General features: G+C 41.2%; 3 protein-coding genes and 1 pseudogene across 5 annotated transcripts in view; 3 read left to right on the plus strand and 1 right to left on the minus strand.

Moving 5' to 3' along the window:
- Positions 1 to 5,805, minus strand: part of si:ch73-374l24.1 (protein kinase C alpha type) — a 119,233-nt gene extending 113,428 nt beyond the window's left edge. The window contains exons 1-2 of one of the 2 annotated variants that reach the window (XM_037791419.1): positions 5,377 to 5,546; positions 4,826 to 4,857 (exon numbers count right to left, since the gene is read on the minus strand). In XM_037791419.1, the coding sequence (XP_037647347.1) occupies positions 4,826 to 4,857; positions 5,377 to 5,546 (202 nt within the window). Of the gene's footprint in view, positions 1 to 4,825; positions 4,858 to 5,376 lie in introns of both variants that reach the window. The other variant, XM_037791420.1, reaches the window with a different exon arrangement.
- Positions 2,810 to 4,507, plus strand: LOC119501219 (leucine-rich repeat extensin-like protein 5). The gene is made up of 5 exons (XM_037791422.1): positions 2,810 to 2,963; positions 3,058 to 3,116; positions 3,193 to 4,258; positions 4,327 to 4,372; positions 4,460 to 4,507. The coding sequence occupies exons 1-3, from the start codon at positions 2,941 to 2,943 to the stop codon at positions 4,212 to 4,214; spliced, it is 1,104 nt and encodes a 367-aa protein (XP_037647350.1). The 5' UTR covers positions 2,810 to 2,940; the 3' UTR covers positions 4,215 to 4,258; positions 4,327 to 4,372; positions 4,460 to 4,507.
- Positions 5,806 to 7,331: 1,526 nt separating the features above from the next.
- Positions 7,332 to 20,605, plus strand: part of cep112 (centrosomal protein 112) — a 148,976-nt gene continuing 135,702 nt past the window's right edge. For both annotated transcript variants that reach the window (XR_005209821.1, XM_037791753.1), the window contains exons 1-4: positions 7,332 to 7,431; positions 11,758 to 11,863; positions 12,578 to 12,768; positions 12,979 to 13,142. Coding sequence is in view for 1 of the 2 variants with exons in the window: in XM_037791753.1 (XP_037647681.1) it covers positions 11,764 to 11,863; positions 12,578 to 12,768; positions 12,979 to 13,142 (455 nt within the window). In the remaining variant the exon portion in view is untranslated. The remainder of the gene's footprint in view (positions 7,432 to 11,757; positions 11,864 to 12,577; positions 12,769 to 12,978; positions 13,143 to 20,605) is intronic.
- Positions 7,442 to 10,715, plus strand: LOC119501425 (annotated as a pseudogene).

Consider the following 20,605-nt stretch of genomic DNA (forward strand, 5'->3'; position numbering starts at 1 on the left):
ATAACAAGCCCAGTTTGCATTCACAGAAGGAGACATATGCCATGTATTTAGAGTCTCACAGCTGTAAATATTTGAGATAAAATCTTACAGTTACATATATTAACAATCCTATATCCCCATAGTGTTAACAACAACTACACAATCCATTATGCATCCACCCCATGAAGAAATCTGTACATCAAGGCCTCTGGGGATTATCCCACTCTATGGTTCTCAAAGAGCAATGCATTCCTTATGCAAGCTCTACAAGAAAAGACATCCTGTCTACATCCAAGAACATGCATCTGTCAGCCAATTTCCATGATGCATTCATAGTCAAGCCAGACAGTTCAGCCCCTGTTCACATGAGGAATTTAAAACATATCCTCATTTAGCGGGGGGAAAAAGTATCTAGGCAATGTAAACATTTTTATAAATGCATGAAAACAAACATACTGTAAGCATGAGCACAACATATCCAGCCATATTCCCATGTAACAGACACATGTCCATATGGATATAGGACATAGGAAGGACACTGTTTGCGGTCGAATAGTCTTTTTTGCTTAGGAAGGTTCCAAACGGAGTGAAATGACCCGGAAGTATCTCAGTAGCAGCCATGATGAGAGCTGTTTGAATCCTCTAAATGCTAAGGAAAGGTGCTTCAATGCTTACTTTCTTATCTCCTTTTAGCATAGGATTTCCAACCTCGCTAATGAAGTAATATTTTTCACTGGGTTGTCCAGGTTTAAGGTAAAATAATCCTTCATTATATGTTGATGGTAAAGTGTGATAGCAGTAGGAAGGAAGGACCTGCGGTATCTCTGCTTCACACACCATCACTGAAGGAGCTGTTTATAAAGCCTGCATGGAACAGCATGGTACAAATCCAAAGGGCGAAGGTGTGCCTTTACATTTTCTGAATATTATAGTTTCACCACGGCAGCCCACCGTTGCATCACAGTTATGTGGCCTAGTATAAGTGCAGTCAGATTCTCCTAGCCCCGAGGTTGTCTATTCCTAAGTCCTTATGAATTCTCCGTCACATCTTTCCTTGATCTCATGACATTTTCCATCGAGGTCAAAGGAAAAGTGGTTAGGAAAAGACATTAACTTTTTGACTTTTTGACCGCAGCCACTGTTTGTTCGAGTTAATTAAAGCCACAGGTCTTCTCGCTGCAGCATCACTCTGTAACGTGACCCTGCAGAATGACACTAGTTGGCACGAGAACAACACACATGATTAGTGGGCACGAGATGGACGCACGATGGGTCTATTGTCCTTATGTTTAGAGGTAGGGCATTCAGCACAAGGATTTATCAGAAATTACAATATTTTTTCCTTCTGCTTCTACTCATTCGTCTCAGTATAAGCTTCAGATTTTACAATGTCTGGTAGTTTATACTTTAAGCTCAATCGCAGTAATCTTGTGAAATGCAAAACGTGTGGAGTTGCTCTGCCATGCATCTATTTATGTACTTGAACAAATGCAAATGGAATAATCAAAATGTAGCTAATTTTAATTAGGCATCATACATATCATTTCCATAAACTGAATGTTCTCCATCCAATATTTCACATTCGATTTTTTGTTTCCATTTCGTGTACAAGCGCCTTTCAAGGTGATGTAACCTTAATTTGACCGCAGTAATCCCCCATTATAACTCTTCCTACTGTACTTCTTTGTCTCCCTCACTCCTTGCCCTTTCCTTTGCCTTTCTCCCCTTTAGCTGCCACAGTATCAGATGTCTAGAGCGATATGTTACACTAGAAAAGATGGTGGCAACATGGTGTCGGTTTCAGGGCACCATGAGGCACCCTGAGTCCACGTACAGTAGAAGTATTAAAGCTGCAGTGGGTAGAAATGGAGCAAATATGATTGAAACAGTCACTATATCCTGACAGTAGTGCATGAGAGGTAAAACAAATCATGTTCCTCTGTGTCCTCCGGTGCTAATAGCATCTGCAAGATTTCTCAGACCAGAGAAAAACAACCAATCAGAGCCCAGCTGGAGCCTTGCTGTCTCTGAGCAGCTGTCAGTCACTCACGAACTCCGATCAAACGGTCAAAATAGGCAGCGCTGATCAAATATTAATACATTTGCTGTTATGTAATGCCTATTTCTCGCATAAAATGTTTTCAGAAACATCTTGTAGTGTACTGTTTAGCTGTAAAATGAGAAAGTTCGAGACCTGGCTGCAATGTTTAGATCAAGTTTGAGCAAACTTTCTCATTTTACAGTTAAACAGTACACTACAAGATGTTTCTAAATACATTTGAGGAGAGAAATAGGCATTACAGTAACAGACTATTGATTCATATTTGATCAGCGCTGCCTAGTTTGACCGTTTGATCGGAGTTCGCGAGTCATTGACAGCTGCCTCCGTTGAATAAACAGCCAATAGGAACACTCTCTCTCTGATTGACTGGTGATTGGCCAAAGTTAACTAGATAAACTAGATGTTTTTAAAGCCTGAAAACAGAGCCATGAGGAGGTGCAGAAGTCTAGTTTTCTCTCAGAACACTTTAATACAATATGTTGAAAGGTTATTATGTTTTTTATCCAATGATGCCAAAAACATTCTGCCTACTGCTGCTTTAAGTGAAAATCTACTAAGGTCTTTTGACTGTGTGCAAAACGCCAGGTCAAATCAAAGAAAGGTGTTCAGTGATCCTCAAATAAGCAAAATTACTTAAAAGACCTCAGTATAACAAGATGACAGTCACACTGAGACGGTGGGTGGTGTTGTCCAGCTGACACACCTGTTAATGATTTGGCCACTAATTGCTGTGTGAGCAGCTGTTGCTGATGAGCTTCGTTTAGTAAGAACTGGATATAAAAGAGACACAGAGGGACTGTTCATAAGGCCAGAGGTTACTTTGAAGTCCAGTTAGTCCCAGTGAGCTGCTTGTCTCAAACCATAAGCGTCTGAGGAGTACGGGGTGCTGCTTTTCAGCCATGGCTCTTGGACTCATTTTGCGGTATTGATGTTGCTTTCTTTGCACTTTATTTGTTTCTATTAACCTCTAACAGAGATTTTTAATCAAATGTTTGTTCTTTACCGGCCTCTTGCAGAGTTTCCTGGATTAGTTTTTTGCTGTTTGACCGCAGTGCTGGAATACCAACTGAGAGAGGTAATGACTTTCTTCTTAATTACCCCATTAGGCCTCAGGAATATATATCATTTCATCTTAATTGTTAATTTTACAGGGTATGGATATCCATATAAGGAGGACTCGCATAACATAGGTGATGATGGAGAGGATGAAGCGTTAACCTCTCCGACCTTTGATGAGAGTGACTGGCAGGCTTCAAATAACCAACCGACTGGCCCTGTATACACAAGCTACAACAAACCTGCAGTTGCACAATGGCCCGGTTCGGTTACATCTCAGCACAACCCGCCCTACACAGCTAGCGCTCGTGAGGTAGAGAAACTCACTAATGGTGCGGCAAGAGACTGGGGCTGGGACAACCCTGAGCAACTACTTCTATTTCCTCTAAACCCCAACTACCAGCCGAGTGATCCAGCAGAGCCTCAGCCAGGCCAACCTCAGTCAACATCACTCGGTGTGCCTGCCTCTCCAGCTGGTGGCTCTATTCTTTCGAGTCCAGCTGGCGCCGATGAGCCTGCACCATCCTCCACCTCTCAGGCTGCAGGGTCTCCCAACTCTGAGTCTTGGCAGCCTGTGCCAGTTAGCAGCGGTTATGGTGTGGCTGACTACCCAAACCAGGACTTAAACTCGGGCTCCACTGGAGGTGGCTCGAGTAGCACTCCTCATCTCGTCTATGAGGACGTCTTTCAGTATCCACCTGAGAATACTGGGGCTTCCTCCAATACTGCAGGTGGGTATAGCCAAGGTTATCCCATGAGCAAGGGGTCTTCCACTGCTTCAACACCAGAGGGACCCTCACTCCCCAGTAACCCAACTAATGAAGGAGCCCAGCCCGTCCATCCATCATCTTCTGGAGGAGAGCCCCTTAACTTGGGTCAAACTGACCACCAGCCACGTGAAGAGAACCCCTCTCCAATCCCACAAACACCAGCTGTCAGCACCCAAGACGTTCAGGTTACCCAGAGACTGAGCGAACCGATCCGTCCTCCCCCACCACCACCTTCTCCGTCTCCTCCTCCTCTTCCACGCTATTTCATCCAGTCCAGAAACGGCTACCAGCGAGCCAGGTATCTCTTCTCAAAATCCAGGTACTCGCCAGAATTTGTAAGCTCATAGGGTGTCGAGGGTCAACCAGCTGCCTCTGTAAAGAACCTTCAAAGGTATGTCCACAACTTTAATTCTCTTAAATGCTTGCTTGAAACAATATTAAAGTAATATTGTCTTCCAGGGCCAAATGGTAACCAACATGGATATTAATGTGTCCCAAGCTGCAGGTAAATGTTTCAGTTTTAATCTTAATAATTTTTAATTCACTGTCCACATATTGGATAAAATATTAATCTTTGCTTTCTTGTTTGCAGCATGATGTGCCCTCTGAAGAAACAAAATAAAAAAACTTTTGAAATAAATTTGCTGTGTAGGCTTTTATTTCCTTGTGACAGGTCTGCAACCTACATACAGTATTTGCTCATGGAACCACTTTGTAAATGCTTAATCTGAGATTTAGCCAGAGGTAAGACATTTAAAAACAAAACAAATAAATGTCTGAATGAGATGACAAACCGCTTAATGAACAAACACCATCAGCTTTACTGCTTTTCATTGTGAAACACTGGGCTTCTGTGTCCCAAACAGACAACTGATGTCACCCTACACTGGTGTCGTTATGCCTCTTGACTCTGCCAGTAACAAATGCACCAATAATACATGCATGCAACTGGTTTTACCTTGGCATTGAAATCCTTGTTTCCCAAATCCCCTGCAACAAAAGAGAAATCACACAATTAGGGCGGCTTTATTCTGCTAAAGCCATATTAAGTCACTAATTTGCAGTCTTAAAAGCTTCAACATCTGTCTCAGCTGTCAATATGCTTATTAAATCTATGGAAATGCAAAATGTCAGTGACACCAAAGTATCTGCAAACTCGAATCACATTTAGGTCATTAATGTGAGCATATTAAAACTTGCTGAAGAACAAAAGCATTGCTAAATTAGGGTGGCTTTATTCTGCCACAACAATTTTAAGTCATTAATTTGCAGTCTTAAAAGCTTCAACATCTGTCTCAGCTGTCAATATGCTTTATTAAATCTATGGAAATGCAAAATTTCAGTGACACCAAAGCATCTGCAAACTCAAATCACATTTAGGTTATTAATGTGAACATATTAAAACTTGCTGAAGAACAAAAGCATTGCTAGATAGAAGAAAATATGCCATCAAAAGTGAGTGAAAGAGAGGCTGTTCAAACAGGCAGGTGTGCATTAGTTGATGCTTACCATATGAAGTCTGTACAGTGGCTGCAGAAGGTCGGCTGCTTGAAAAATCTCGCAGTAAATTTGTGGTTTTTCACTTCATGCACGTTTTTCTGCCTCAAAGCACCTTTGCGGGCGAATCGGTTCCCAACCCCAGCTGAGTCGTTATAATGCAAAAGATGGTCAGCCATCATGGGGGAGCAAAAAACCCCAAACTACACAGCCACAACTTGGTGTTGTCCCGACCGGTTTCTGTGTGAGGTCCTGGTTGTTGAGTATAGAGGTGCTGTGTCTCTCTCTCTCTCTCTGTGCAGGAGGAGCTGCAGGAGGAGCTGCTGGAGGAGCTGCAGGAGGAGCTGCTTAGAGGAGCTGCTGGAGAAGCTGCAGGAGCTACTGGAGGAGCTGCTGTGCTGTCAGAGCGCACCTCCTCTCTGCTCCGGACCTCAGCAGCTGAGCGCCTCAAATTCATTCAAAGTGACGTCGCTGGAGTGAAATCCGCCTTCACGTGCTGTGGGAATATTTCACTTCAATTAACCACACGGCTGAGTTTATAAGTTTTACATTACATAAACACATTAAATGCATGTCCACTAATGTTCTCTGTGATTACTAAATCAGTGTTTTGTTAGGTATTGTAGTTTATGTAAAATATATATGTAGGTTGTATTATTTTGAATGAAGAATGAACTGAGGCGACATGTCCCTCCATCCGCTGCTGACCATCCCACAAAGTGAAGGTCTAGTGCGCCATCGTGTGGATTTAGTGGAAACCTGCAGTGTAATTTAAGGTGAGAGTTATGCCACCCAGGTATCAGAGAGACAACAGGCAAATATCTCTAAAATATTCAACCTTATTTGTCTACATTTTACGACGGAGTGTTAGGGCCACATGGAGGGAAAATAAATAAATCTGAGGTTTCGAGAATAAAGTCATAACATGAGAATAAAGTCATAGGTTATAGGGAAAAAAGTCGTAATATTATGAGAATTAAATCATAATATTACAAGAATAAAGTCATAGGTTATGGGGAAAAAAAGTCGTAATATTATGAGAATAAAGTAATAAGTTTAAGAGAAAAAAAAGTCATAAGTTAAATAGAAAAAAAGTCGTAATATGAGAATAAAGTCATAAGTTTAAGAGAAAAAAAGTCATAATATTATGAGAATAGAGTCATAAATTTAGGAGAAAAAAAGTTGTACTATTATGAGATTAAAGTCATAATATTATAAAGTAGTAATTTGACGTGTTATTTTAGAGGGGAAACAGTGTGAAAATGAGGATAGTGGAGTCTCACTCTCCCAACAGACAAGACATTTTTTTCTTGAAATAGTGTGACTTTATTCTCATTAAATTAAGAGTTTTTTTCTTGAAATAGTATGACTATATTCTTATTAAATTACGACTTTTTTTCTTGAAATAGAATGACTTTATTCTCATTAAATTAAGAGTTTTTTTCTTGAAATAGTATGACTATATTCTTATTAAATTACGACTTTTTTTCTTGAAATAGAATGACTTTACTCTCATTAAATTAAGACTTTTTTTCTTGTAATATGACTTTATTCTCGTAATATTACGACTTTTTTTTCTTAATAGTATGACTTTATTCTCATTAAATTACTACTTTTTTCTCGTAATATTATGACTTTATTTTCATTAAATTACGTCTTTTTTCTCGTAATATTATGACTTTATTCTCGTAATATCACGATTTTATTCTCGAAATCTCAGATTTATTTTTTCCCTCAATGTGGCCCTAATACTCCATCATAACATTTAATGTTGCTCTGGCTGAGAGTTGAGTCTATTTGTTGCAATTAAAAAGCTAAATATTGTGCATGTGGGGTATACAAACACTCTATAGTCTAATTAAATATATGGCGTTAAAAGAAACTAGGAAGCAAAGAGATAACTTGAAAAATTAAACAACAAATAAAAAGTGAAGTAAAAAAAAAGGATGTGCCGTTCCCATGGCAACGGGGAGACGCTGCTGCTGCGTCGCCACGGAAACCGGATGTGTCGTAAAGTGAGGACGCTGAAGTTTTGAAGCATTTTGAGCGGCCAAATCAGAGCTCACAGTAAGTCGCTTTTTAAGTCTTTATTTTACACTTTCACGAACAACGAGCCTCCTATTAGCGTGTCGTTTGTCTGTTTCCGGAAGTCTGTGAAGAAAGATAACACTGCGAGCGTTTTCTGGGTGTGTTTTAGCTCGTTTGCTAATGTCTATATCTCAATAACTAAAGCTAAGCAGTTAGCTGGTTTGTGACACTGTCATGTTGTGTTATGCTAACATCACGTGTCACAATGTTACCCCACCTGTCTCTTATAACAAGCTAGACCTCCATTCTGTTTTGAGAGTGAGTGAACATGTCAGCTACAGACTCTTTGTAGCTAGCTAACACATGTTAGGCAACCTCTCAGGTCATCTGGATCAGGTCTGCTCAGTGTCCCCAAAGCCACAACTAAACAAGCTCCCAGAGACCTGCAGGACCAACTCCAACTCTGAGTTCAACCCTCCTGTTGTCCTCTGGACAAACAAACTTCATTTTATCATAAATATGGATTTCTTTCACGTAATTGCCCCAAAATGACATAGGTGGTTCCCTACTATGGTCTTTACAAAAATAATGAATGACCACTACTTTCGTTGCCTTATGGGTATTTTATTCAATTTTGTAACACCTGTTGTCTTGGTGCAATGTGTCATACTATTGTGTTTTTCAGCAACTAAACACACAGAAGCAAAACCACACACATACACACACCTCACTCACACACACACAGCCGCATTACTCATCTACCTACACATTATTGTGTTTTCCAGCACATAAATACACACACACACACGTGCACACAACCACGCACATGCACACACACATGGACGCACACACACGCATGTGTACACACACACACTTGCTCACACACACACACACACACAGAGCAGCAGCAAAACTCACCCATACTCTATAGTGTGCAATGTACATTTCCAGCAGATGAACACGCACACACGCGCGCACACGCACAACTTCAAAGCTACAGGTGTGTAAACATGTTCTTATAAGAACTTTGATGTGTGTAAACATGTTCTTATTTTATCAAAACTTTTCCCTACACTGGACCAGAACTTCAAGAAAACTCACTCGCATACACGCACACACATATGCAGACTTCAAAGTTACAGGTGCATAAACGTGGGGTTATCACACATTTGATGTGCCTTTCCCTCCATGGGGACAAGACAATAACAAGAGGTTATAAATTCTGAGCTTTTGCAGCCTGTCACATTTTAGTCTGAGACAGCACGATGAAAAGGAGCTATACTGTATCGGAGGCTCTTGATTTAATTTGGAACCCTGTTGAGGAGGAGACAGACCAGGAGGAACCTGCAGAAGTGGAGGAAGATGTGTCGGAACCAGAGGACAACACGGAACATGATCCGGATCATGTTTCCACCACGGAGGAGTCTTCAAGTGATGAGGAAGAGGCAACTGCTGAGATGGAAGATGGATTCGAATCAAAGGACGGTAAATTGGTCTGGTCTTCCATCCCTCTCAGTGACAGACGACACATGTTGGGAGCAGAGAAAGAGAGGAGCCCCCGGGTGCCAACAAGGTATGCAGTGTCTCGTATTGAATGCATAAAATCTACTTTTGAGCTGTTTCTGCCAGAGGAAATTGCAAATATTGCGGTGGACATGACAAACCTGGAGGGGCGTCGTGTGTACGGCAACAAGTGGAGTCAGATGGACAACATAGACTTACAGGCATACCTGGGTCTATTGATTCTAGCTGGTGTATACAGATCCAGTAAGGAAGCTACAGCTAGTTTGTGGCATGCTCAGTCTGGCAGAGCAATTTTTCGGGCTACTATACCACTGAAGATGTTCCACATGATCACGAGAGTGATTCGATTTGATGATCGGGACACAAGACCGGCACGCCGTCAACGGGACAAGCTTGCTGCCATTCGGGCTGTATGGGACAAGTGGGTGTGTCGCCTGCAGCTGTTGTACAACCCAGGCGCTGATGTCACCGTGGATGAGCGCCTGGTCCCCTTCAGAGGTCGCTGTGCCTTCAAACAGTACATGCCAAGTAAACCAGGGAAATATGGCATAAAAATCTGGGCAGCATGCGATGCCATGACCAGCTATGCATGGAACATGCAGGTATACACTGGCAAACCTGCTGATGGACAGCCAGAAAAGAATCAGGGCAAGTGTGGTGTGGTGCTTGATATGACAGAAGGTCTCCGGGGTCAAACTATCACATGTGACAACTTCTTCACATCCCATGCCCTTGGCCAGGAGCTGCTGAAGAAGAAGCTGACCATGGTGGGAACAGTGAGAAAGAATAAACCGGAGCTTCCAGCTGCACTGCTAGTGGCAAGAGACAGGGCTCGATTCTCATCTAAGTTTGCCTTCACTGAGACACAAACTCTTGTGTCCTATTGTCCCCAAAAAAGAAAGAATATGCTTCTGATGAGCAGTCTTCACAGGGGAAGAAAAAAAGCCTCAAATCATCCTGGAATACAACAAGAACAAAGGGGGAGTCGACAACCTTGACAAGGTATTGCACTTTTTCTTCATAAAATGTTTACTGTCATTCATTCAAAGTGCAATGCATTGCATTTTTGTGTAAAAAAAATAAGTACACATTTTCAAATGATGTATTGTTTGTTTCTTGTGTTGCAGGTTACCAGTGTGTACACCTGTAAAAGAATGACAGCCCGTTGGCCCTGGTGATCTTTTTCAACATTCTCGACGTGTCTGCCTACAACTCGTTTGTACTGTGGAGTGAGATTGACCCGGCATGGAATCGGGGGAAGTTCCACAGGAGGAGGCTGTTCTTAGAGGAGCTTGGGAGAGAACTGGTGACACCTCTCATCAAACGACGCCAGGTTCTTCCCCGCACGCCAGCCTCTGCAAGCTTGGTTGTGGATGTTCAGTAGCAGGATGCACCCTCTACCTCTGCAGCAGCCCCCACTCTTCCAGCTGCTCTTCCTGACCCATTGGCCACAAGAAAGAGGTGCAGATTCTGCCCTGGCAAGAGTGATGTCAAAACGGGCATCAGGTGCCAAAAATGCGATGCGTATATTTACAAAAAACACACCATTACGACCACACACTGCCACTCATGCAATTGAAGGCACACACGCACGCGCACACACATACACACACACACACACACACACACACACACACACACACACACACACACACACACACAGGGAAGGTTCTTTTGTATTTTCTGTGTTCTGTTTTTATGATCCAAATGAACAGAAATTATTCTGAGAAGCTAATGTTTTGAAAAGTTGAGTTTTGGAAGTAAATGTTGACTGTTCTTTGCAAATAAAGCTGTTTTGCTCTTTTTCTCTCTGTTTTTTGTGAATAAAATTGCTCATCGATAATCCAAAATAATTCACAATTTCTTTATTTTACTCAAAAATTAGGTATATTTTCATATAAATGAGGTTTATTTACCATAAATTCCAAAAATAAGTGTAAAACTTGTGGTAATGAGTTGGAATGAAGTTGGCTTAAAAGGTGTAACACAAAATTGGGTGATAATTTATAGTTTATGCTTTATAAACAGTCAAACAAAACCGGGTCAAATTTGACCCGGGAGGACAAAAGTTGCATGGTCGACGGGAAGACAACAGGAGGGTTAAATCAAAGCTTCAAACTTTCCTGTTTGCTGCTGCCTTTTATTAAACCAGATAATGATCTTATATACTGCACTAGAGCTTTTACTCTTGTGTGTTATATTCTATTTTAGCTTTTATTTTTAGCTTGTTTCTATTTTCTAATCTCTAATGTTTTTATAACTGTTTTAATTATGTCTTAATGTTCTTTTGCACTTTGCGGCAATGTTCTTGAATGTTTATGTAAAGCACTTTGAATTGCCCTGTTGCTGAAATGTGCTCTACAAATAAAGCTGCCTTGTTCTTGCCTTGCCTTATGACTTTATTATCATAATATTACAACTTTTTTTTCCCGTAAACCTATGACTTTATTATCGTAATATTATGACTTTATTCTATTAATATTACAACTTTTTTTCTTGTAAACTTATGACTTTATTATCATAATATTACGACTTTTTTTCTCTTAAACTTATGATCTTATACTGCACTAGAGCTTTTACTCTTGTGTGTTATATTCTATTTTAGCTTCTATCCTAGCTTTTATTTTTAGCTTGTTTTTATTTTCTAATCTTTAATGTTTTAATGTTTTTATAACTGTTTTAATTATGTCTTAATGTTCTTTTGCACTTTGTAGCAATGTTCTTGAATGTTTATGTAAAGCACTTTGAATTGCCCTGTTGCTGAAATGTGCTCTACAAATAAAGCTGCCTTGTCTTGCTAGCCAATACTATAACTTAGCTGCTTGTTATTCTCCTCCTCAGGACACCATGAGCAAACATGAGGACACATGGGACAGGCTGGACACTGAGTTTGACCATTTTCTGCTGGACATGAAGCCATATGTCCTTAAACACCCCAACAAGACAGGTGAGGTCACATTTCATCTCTCTTCACTTCACTAAACACTTTAAGTTGTAGCCAACTTAATTGCTGAGTCTGTTTTGTGCTTTTCTTATACTATTCTAATCAAATTAATGTCATTAGACAACTCACAGAAAGTAACTGACAGGACAATACATTACAGGTCTCATATTGTAAAAAGTGAGATTTTCACATCTTTTATATTATAAAACAGGTTTAAGTGATATATAGATACTGTGAAAGTATCAAATCACTCAATCCATGGTGAAATACACACAGAGCCCGTATTCAGAAACGTTTGAAACAAGCTGTTAGGATTTCTGTGTCCATTTGTGATGTCACAAATCTACAATATTTAGAAATTTGAAATGTAAACACACTAAATGTGTCCCAGTTTATTTCCTGTTGCAGTGTATGTGAATGATATCAGCTGACAGGATGTAAACATGGACCCAAGCTGTTTCCTAGCAACGCAATTGTGTTGCCATTCCGTTGAAATGCGCTAAAACAGTGTTTCAGACAGAGGGTGAATACAGGCATATTCAGATGGACAGTATGAGGAAAAATAGTGTTTTTTTAACATTACAGCATGTAAACATGTTCTAGTAGAAACCCAAAACACAAGCATGAACCTGAAAATGAGCATGATATGTCCCCTTTAATGTATTTAATTACCTGTAACATAATGTCCCCTGTCCCTCTCTCTTCCATTGACCTCAGAGCGCCAGGGATGTGCTATCTGGATAAAGAAGCTGTGTGACCGGTCCACATGTGGTTCAGGTCTGATAGGTCGTAAGAACCGCAACATGCATGCCCGCTTGCTCCTTCACATGCTCAAAAGAGGGGTCCTAGAGAGGCCTTTCACCAGCAAACCAGAGCCCGGCAGCCTCAAGACACTCCCTACCTACATGGTAAGAATAACTGCTTCATCGCATCATAAATATTGCTGTATTTGTAGAATGATGTCACAGTCGAGTTTAAATGAAGAGAGGCAACATACTCAAAGTCAGTTACAAAAAAAGATTTTAGGATGAATCTAATGCAGTTGCATTCATTAAATAGCACTGCAACGCATTTCAAATACTGACCTTTATCTCCTGTCTTTGAATTTTCATTTTCAGTCCATCTACTTTGATGAACCACTGAGCGGTCGGTCCGTGGAGAACGGCAACGCACGTCTGCCTGACTGGGTGACGGGAGAGCTGGGTGGCTATCCTGATGACAGTTTGACTGCCAGTCTGCTTAAGGACAGAGCCAGTTCCACACCTGTAGCAGCTCATCACAGGTACTATTCCACTGTACGTTACCTCAGTTAAATATATAAAGCTTTACCTTTAAAAACCTACCTAAATAAAACTTATCAATTACAATTAATCATCTAGCCTTTTTTTCAAACCTACGTAAATAAACATGGTAACATGATAAGGATCGCAGCTTTATAGATTTGATCATTATTATGCACTGGTGCATGCATTGTAATGCATGTTATGTATGAGCAGCAAACTGACCAGGAGTCAGAATGTATGCTATAATGGCTGGATGTGTGCAAATTGGAAATCTCCAATCTTCGACTAGATTATTATATATGGGCATATTATTTCCCATACTGTTACACCTATGAAGCTTTAATACCGTTTTTTTTTTTTTTTTAGATATTAAAGGATAACAACAACCTGGACCTTATTTTCCCATGTTTGTGTGTCTAAGTGACTAATGGGCACAACACATTTTGAAATTGGTCCAGTATTGAGGGAGAACGCTGCAGCCGCTAAACGAGCTGTAATGTAATCATTTCACAACCTGGTACCGTCAGTTTACGTCCACTAAACGTGCTTGTTTTTTTACCACTGACAGGCTCCGATCGTTATTATAAGTGTCTGACAACATTATGGAAAAAACCCTACAGAGAAATAAAACCTTTTTCTTACCTTCCGCTTGATCTGGTCTGTTTGTTATTGTGTGTCTCGCTCGGAGAAGCCTCGTTGTGAAATGTTGCGTCGCAGCCACATTGTTGAAATCACCTAAATATTCAGCCGGGCCCTTGAACATCTTTTCGATAACACTGAGCTACGCTTTCTGTTCTCCAACACAACAAACTCTGACAACACCGGTGTCCTGTGGCACTCCTCTCTCCAACTCGCACTAACGTTTCCACCGTTGTCTTCCGGCAACAAGTCATGACACAATAGCAAACAGAAAGCGAAAAGATAAGAAAAAGGTCCTTTCCATAATGTTGTCAAGCACTTATAAGAACAATCTGAACCTGACAGTGACCATGACAAGCACTTTTAGTGGATGTAAACTGACGGGGCCAGGTTTTCCCAAATGATTACATTACAGCTCGTTCAGCGGCTGGCGGCTGCAGCCTTCTCTCTCAATACTGGACCAATTTCAGAAATTGTTGTCCCCATTAGTCACTTAGACACAAAAACATGGGAAAATGATGGAGCAAAGTTATCCTTCAAACCCAAACAGTATTTGTTGGACTAAACATTTTTTCACTCTTACATTGGTTAGCTTTGCTTGTCGTGTGCATGATGTAGCTTCATTTTCTTCTTCATGGCCACAGTCTACCGCTTTTAACATTCGTCGAGTTGTGAGATGTGGTCTTGAATAATTGCTTTCCACTAACATCAGCTAGGTTTTTTTATTCCAGTGGTCACACCATGTTCACTGTCACTTATACCCAACACGTTGACATAGGTCAAATCTGCATCTGGGGTCTATCTGAATGTGTCAACGAGGGTCAGCCAACCCTCCTCCTAACCAGGGTTGGACGCTGGTCAGAGGATGCCTGGCTTTGTTGAACTGGTGTTGAATGGAAACTAATTGAATGATACAGATGTTTAAAAGTCAACCAACCGAAAAAGAGAGCATATATACAGACAGAGGTGAAAAAACTTGTAATTATCAGGTTTATCAGTGAAGTGTATGAGCTACATTGCAGACGGGAGTCCCTTCTAACAGTGAGAAGCAGGGTGACAGCTGGCAGTCAGTTATCATTGTATTGACAATATAACTTTTCTAAGTGGAACATACTCTCATTTCTTCCTTGAAGAGTTCACAGTTGCTTATCAAAATGGCAGTGAGAAGCCCTGGCACCCCTCGCTTTTGAAATGCATCACATTTTACAGACAAAAGTCAAATATGGGCTTTCTAGTAAAGTTTTATGTTCCTGGACAAATAGAGATTATTGAAAAGAGAGCTCTCCCCTTGTTCCAGCTGGTGGAAAAACATTTTGGTCAGATATAGAAGATGCTTCATAACACATAAGATATTTATCCAAGCTCTCTGTGTTGACGTCCTTTTATCAGACTGAAATTGAACTTGGCTGTGAAGCTGGATACACACGGCTTTCGTGACTGATCGTCCATCGTATTTGCTCAGCAGCGCTATCTGAAAAGCCAAAGACATTGCCAAGTTCTTGCATCAGTCTGCTTGAGCTGTCCGTTCTGACTATTTTTCAAAGAGATGCACTTCAAAACAGCATGAGAGGATGTGGAACCTCTTGTATTCTCTATCCATCTTTCTGTTATTCTCCCCTTTACACTTCCCCAGTTGTTGAACTTGAGGTCTAACCCCCACAGAGGAGAGAGGAAAGCAGGGAATAGGGCTTGCTAACTCATTAGCTTGTTTCTTAAATTGTTTGATTTCTATTCTTGTGAGCATCAGCCTAAAACATAAATATATGTATTCTGGTTTTAGAAATGTGCTGCTTGATTAAAAGCCTTGACTAAAAGCTCATGTGCTACTCAGGTACACATGCACAAATCATACAAATACATATAATCATGAAACTCTTTCAGCGTGCCTCCCTAAATCATCAGTCATCCTAGTTTGCTCAGGGATATTTCCTCTGACTGCAGGCAGTTGAGGCGCTTGACAAAGCACTGTTAGTAATGGCTCAGGGTTTTTCATTCCAATTAACAAGGAAAGGCAAATCAGAGCCCAGTGGCTTGATATGCTCATTAGCATAATAAAAAGAGATCACTGTAAGTGTAGTAAAGAGAGCTTAATATCCACCAGGGCACCGTGCGAGAAAGAGTACAGGCCCTCTGCTGCCATATGTAATTCAGATTTTACTGTTGGGGGTTGTAGAATATTTGATTCTTAGAAACTCGTCATTAGGACTTGTCTTTAAATATTTGTCACGCTTTAACTAGCATTATCTAGCCCGTTTCCCACTCGCAGAACATATTTTAAAGGACCAGTGTGTAACATTTAAGGGGGTCTATTAGCAGAAATGGAATCACTTATCATACACTACTATATTATTATACTAGAAACCGTAGTTTCTTTAGTGTATAATCACCTTAATCACTATAAACACTGCACCACCGTGCAGCCCTTCCACTGTACATTCACTTGATATTCTCAAAGCCAAACTATCTAGCTATTCTCCAAATGACCTACGCTACTCTTACAACAGCTCTAGATAGGGTCAATCGCGTTTTTACATCAGCCACCGTGGTTCTTCTACACACTGCAATCTGCAACCTCACCACTAGATGCTGCCACACAATGTTACACACTGTACCTTTAATTCTGTATTTTGAGTTTGTACCTTAAAGGTCCAGTGTGTAGGATCTGGCAGTATGTAGCGGTGAGGTGAGGAGATTGCAACCAAGTGAAGCCTCTCCTGTTTGCCAAGCGTGTTGGAGAGCTACGCTGGCTGACGCGAAAACGTGAATGTCCCTCACTAGAGCCAGTTAAAGCAGAGCCAGTGCGTAGAATGTGTGTGTACGTGGGAAGTGAGTGGTGAAGCAAGAGAGAGAGAGCAACGGGAGCAAGTAACGTTATCGACTCTAGCCCAAGCAGGAAAAGTAAACAGAGTTTACTCTCTGTGGAGAGGACCCGCTCCCTGTGTAGATATAAACAGCTCATTCTAAGGTAACGAAAACACGACGATTCTAATTTTCAGGTGATTACACACTAAAGAAAACATACTTATTAATATTATATTGAATTTCTGCCAATAGATCCCCTAAATGTTACACACTGGTCATTTAAAATGTCAGCATACTTAAATCACTTGCGGGTAAAGTTAATGGACACGATTATGTTACAATGCTTTTTTTTTTAAAGTTTATTGATGATGTTTGGATCAATTAATTAGATTCATCATAGACTGCCTTGACTTGATGTCTAGTCGTGAGGTCTTTTTACATCATTACTGACCTGTTTGTATGAAAAGGCTGCATCTGTTTGCATTATAGATGTTCTAGCTTACACTACAAGTGATAGGAAACAGTGTGGTTATGTTCAGTAAGGCACAGCCCTTCCTCCGCTCTGCTCTATCTAGAGGGTGTGGATAGAGAGGGCTTTGTGGGGAGCAGACTGCCGAGTACCATAGTGTCTGATTGGGATAAGACCATGAAAGACGCTCAGATCACAGGCTAACATCCTGATGGAGAAAATTAGCCCGGGCCAAGAGTCCTTTTATGTGTCTCGCTCATTTAGATAAGATTAAATAGAAGGAACTCGTCCGACTCCCTATGATGTGGCAACGTTTGATCTCCGTCTCGCTCGCCATTAGTCAGGTGACGGGGCAGTGCTTCTTTTATAGCACGTGAAACGGTCCAATTCAAGTTTCAAGATCTAAAGGCAAAGTCGGGATGATTCTCTGATAATTTGAGTTGTTACTTCTGTTTCACACAGGAGTGTGTGGATGTGCTGTAATGTGTGTGTTGTCATCATCTAACCTCATTAGTCCATAATGCCCTGAGCCAGTTCCACCATGCATTCCACTACTGCTGTGCTGTTCCTAATTTAGCCACAAGATAGAGCCACTGCTTTGTCTATAGCAGTAATGCAAGCAGAGGAATGCTGTGGGAAAGCAAATGCAGTCAGCGAGGGTCAAGAGATCATATGAAACAGCTTTGGTGATTAGCCAACATGTCCTCTCCGTCTTCTTATGTCACCTCGTGTTCAAAGGAGACAGATAATGATAGAGACATAAGGGAGAAAATGGTGGGTGTGGGCTGGTTTTGACATGTTGACTTGGTAATCAGCACTGTTGATGTCAGGTTCACTGCCAATGGTTAGTTTTGGCTTTATCACTTTGTATTCCTCTACTCTCCATTTTCTGATTTTTCTCTCCTTGTTTTTCTCTCGTCTCTTCCTCTAACTTCTGTTGTCCATGTGTGTGCTTTTCATCCACATGTGAAAACTTTTAACCCCCCTCTCCCCTCTCCCTCCTCTACTTGTTTTTCTGTGACAATAACATTGTCCTTATATTGGCAGCAGTCAGCCATTGATGCCGGTATAAACGCCTCACGTCTCTCACTCCACTGATATTGCCTCCAGGTGGTTTTGGGTTATGGTGGAGGGAGTGCAGGGGCAGAGGGATGTTTGCGTCCTAAGGTCAGACGGCCTTCCTGAGGGTGCCCGAGGCTGAGACCCGGGCCCACTGGCTCTGCACCTGGAGGTCAGGCCGGGGTATGGATGTCAGGCTGCTCTAATCAGCCGAGCTGCAGCTTCTGAGGCTCTACATGGTGTTCTCATTTTCTCCTGTGTGTGCACGCGTGTGCATGTGTGTGTGTGTGTGTGTGTGTGTGTGGCTCTGGCCTGACTTGCCACTGCTTTGATCTCTGGGCCTCAGACTCCAGACACATCTGATTCAATTATCCTCATCCACCTGTTGACTTAGAGGCCCAAGATTGCAGAGCTTGGCCCCCTTATCCAAGTTTCATGGCTGCATGTGTTTGTGCATGTGCATGCAGGTGTGTGTGTGTGAGCACATGCACAGACAAACCCTTATGTGAGAGAGAGAGAGAGAGAGAGAGAGAGAGAGAGAGAGAGAGTGAGTGAGTGAGTGAGTGAGTGAGTACACGAAAGCTGAAGTCTGCAGGGTTTTATTTGAATTTTTTGTCATAATTAATTATAAATTAGTGAGACATTACTAAATATTATTTCAAAAGTCTTTTCCTGTGATTTTTTTCCTTTTTAATTTTAATCATGTAAAGGGATAGTTCGGGTGTTTTGTAATGGGTTGTATGAGGTACTTATTCATAGTCAGTGTATTACCTACAGTAGGTGACGGTTGGCATGACCCCAGCTTGGAAAAGCCGACAGGAGTTACCACAAAGGGGCAAAGCAATGTACTGCTGTGGACGGGGCCGGCAGCAAAACACATTTTAGCCACCTAGAAGAATCAATATCAGTTTAAGTGTACGCTATATTTAGAATATTTTCACCACTTTACCTCGCCGTCAGACAGTTATACAGTCTATGTTTACAGCGGGGAACTGAAGCCGTTATCTATGCTCTCGCCAAAGCAACCAGACTGTCTGACGGGTGCCCGTATTCATGTCTGTTTCTCCAAACTGGGGCGCGCCAACCGTTGTCTACTGTAGGTAATACACTGACTATGGATAAGTACCTCATACAGCATTCCCACTTCAAAACACCTGAACTATCCCTTTAATACTGGCCCTCAGAGGAACTGTATGTATACCTCAGTTATTTCTGCCCACCCATTGTAACTGATGTGCATCAGCACTTGGAGATGGTGCTCGGGTCATGCACTAATAACACCTTATTTACAACACATGGCATGGCACTGAGAGACTTCCTGGTGTGTAAATGGACATCACGCTGCCGCAGCCGCCCCATAACATCCACCATCCATGTACAGAAGCACAATGTAATTATTACATATTAGTATACAGGGCTCCAGAACTCAGTGCAGCTTTCAGAGTGGATATTGTAATTCTTCAGGCCACTGTTCACTCTTTAAATGAATTAATCATGAAAAAAACAACCAACAAACAAACCTTGCTCAATAAGAGCCTGTCTTCTCACTGAGGTGTTCGCCCTGAGCAAAACTCTGGTGCATTTGAAGATATTGTATCTACGATCTGACCTGTAATCATAATTTATGTCCTCACAACTGTCCAGTCTATATTCCCAGAATCATACTGTATCTACTAGTATCTGATTTACCAAAACCCCTCTGACATGGTTACTTACAGTAAATACTTTATTATGTAACAAAGATCGGGTTTATTTTAGTTCAGCTAAGCTTTCTTTAATCAGGATCTGTCGTTGAGATCAAAATCTCTTTTACGAGACATATCTATAAGAGAGAACAAAATACATTCGTACAACATCACAACACATCACACACACTAAAGTGGTCACAAATATTATTAAAAACATCAGCAATAGGAACATTTATGTCTCAGAGGAACTCTAATTCTTATAGGGAAATAATTAGACTATAAACTATTAGACTTTTAAAGCTTTTGCAGCACATAAGGGTAAAATCTCATAACAACTATTATTCTATAAAGAGGCAGACATTTCATGGAAAATAGCAATAATTTAGCCAGCCTTCTGCTCTTTACTTAGTGCTGTGAAATAGCTAGTAGGTAGAATACCTACATAAACTGTGCTAACATTTACTCAGTCAACAAACACAGTATTAATATTGCATCAGTGTTGTATGCGTGGTTCCCTAAATGAGGGGATTTGAGGTACACGATACACATTACAAAGGCGACTCTGCTTGCACAGATATCCTTCCAGTTCTATATTCAGCTGTCTTTCCAGAAACCTCACAGCGTTGGTGCTTTCCTCGACCGAGATAACACTGCCTGTGACAAATGAGGTTCAAAAATTCTCAATACCAGGAATCCTAAAAAAAAAGAAGATTACATGGGAGAAAAAGAGCGCCCACAGGCTCCATGTTGGGAGTGAGAAACAGTGCCCTCTAGAACACCATTTGAAGTCTCTATTAGATGACAG

This window comes from Sebastes umbrosus, chromosome 14, assembly GCF_015220745.1.
Source record: "Sebastes umbrosus isolate fSebUmb1 chromosome 14, fSebUmb1.pri, whole genome shotgun sequence".
Taxonomy (NCBI): Eukaryota; Metazoa; Chordata; class Actinopteri; order Perciformes; family Sebastidae; genus Sebastes; species Sebastes umbrosus.

What these genes read in the sequence shown, in the direction of transcription:
- LOC119501219 (XM_037791422.1), top strand. Translation starts at nt 2,941, where the DNA reads ATGGCTCTTGGACTCATTTTGCG. An exon ending in GCTCTTGGACTCATTTTGCG is followed by an intron (nt 2,964 to 3,057) that starts GTATTGATGTTG and finishes GGCCTCTTGCAG; the next exon opens with AGTTTCCTGGATTAGTTTTT. An exon ending in TGGAATACCAACTGAGAGAG is followed by an intron (nt 3,117 to 3,192) that starts GTAATGACTTTC and finishes TTAATTTTACAG; the next exon opens with GGTATGGATATCCATATAAG.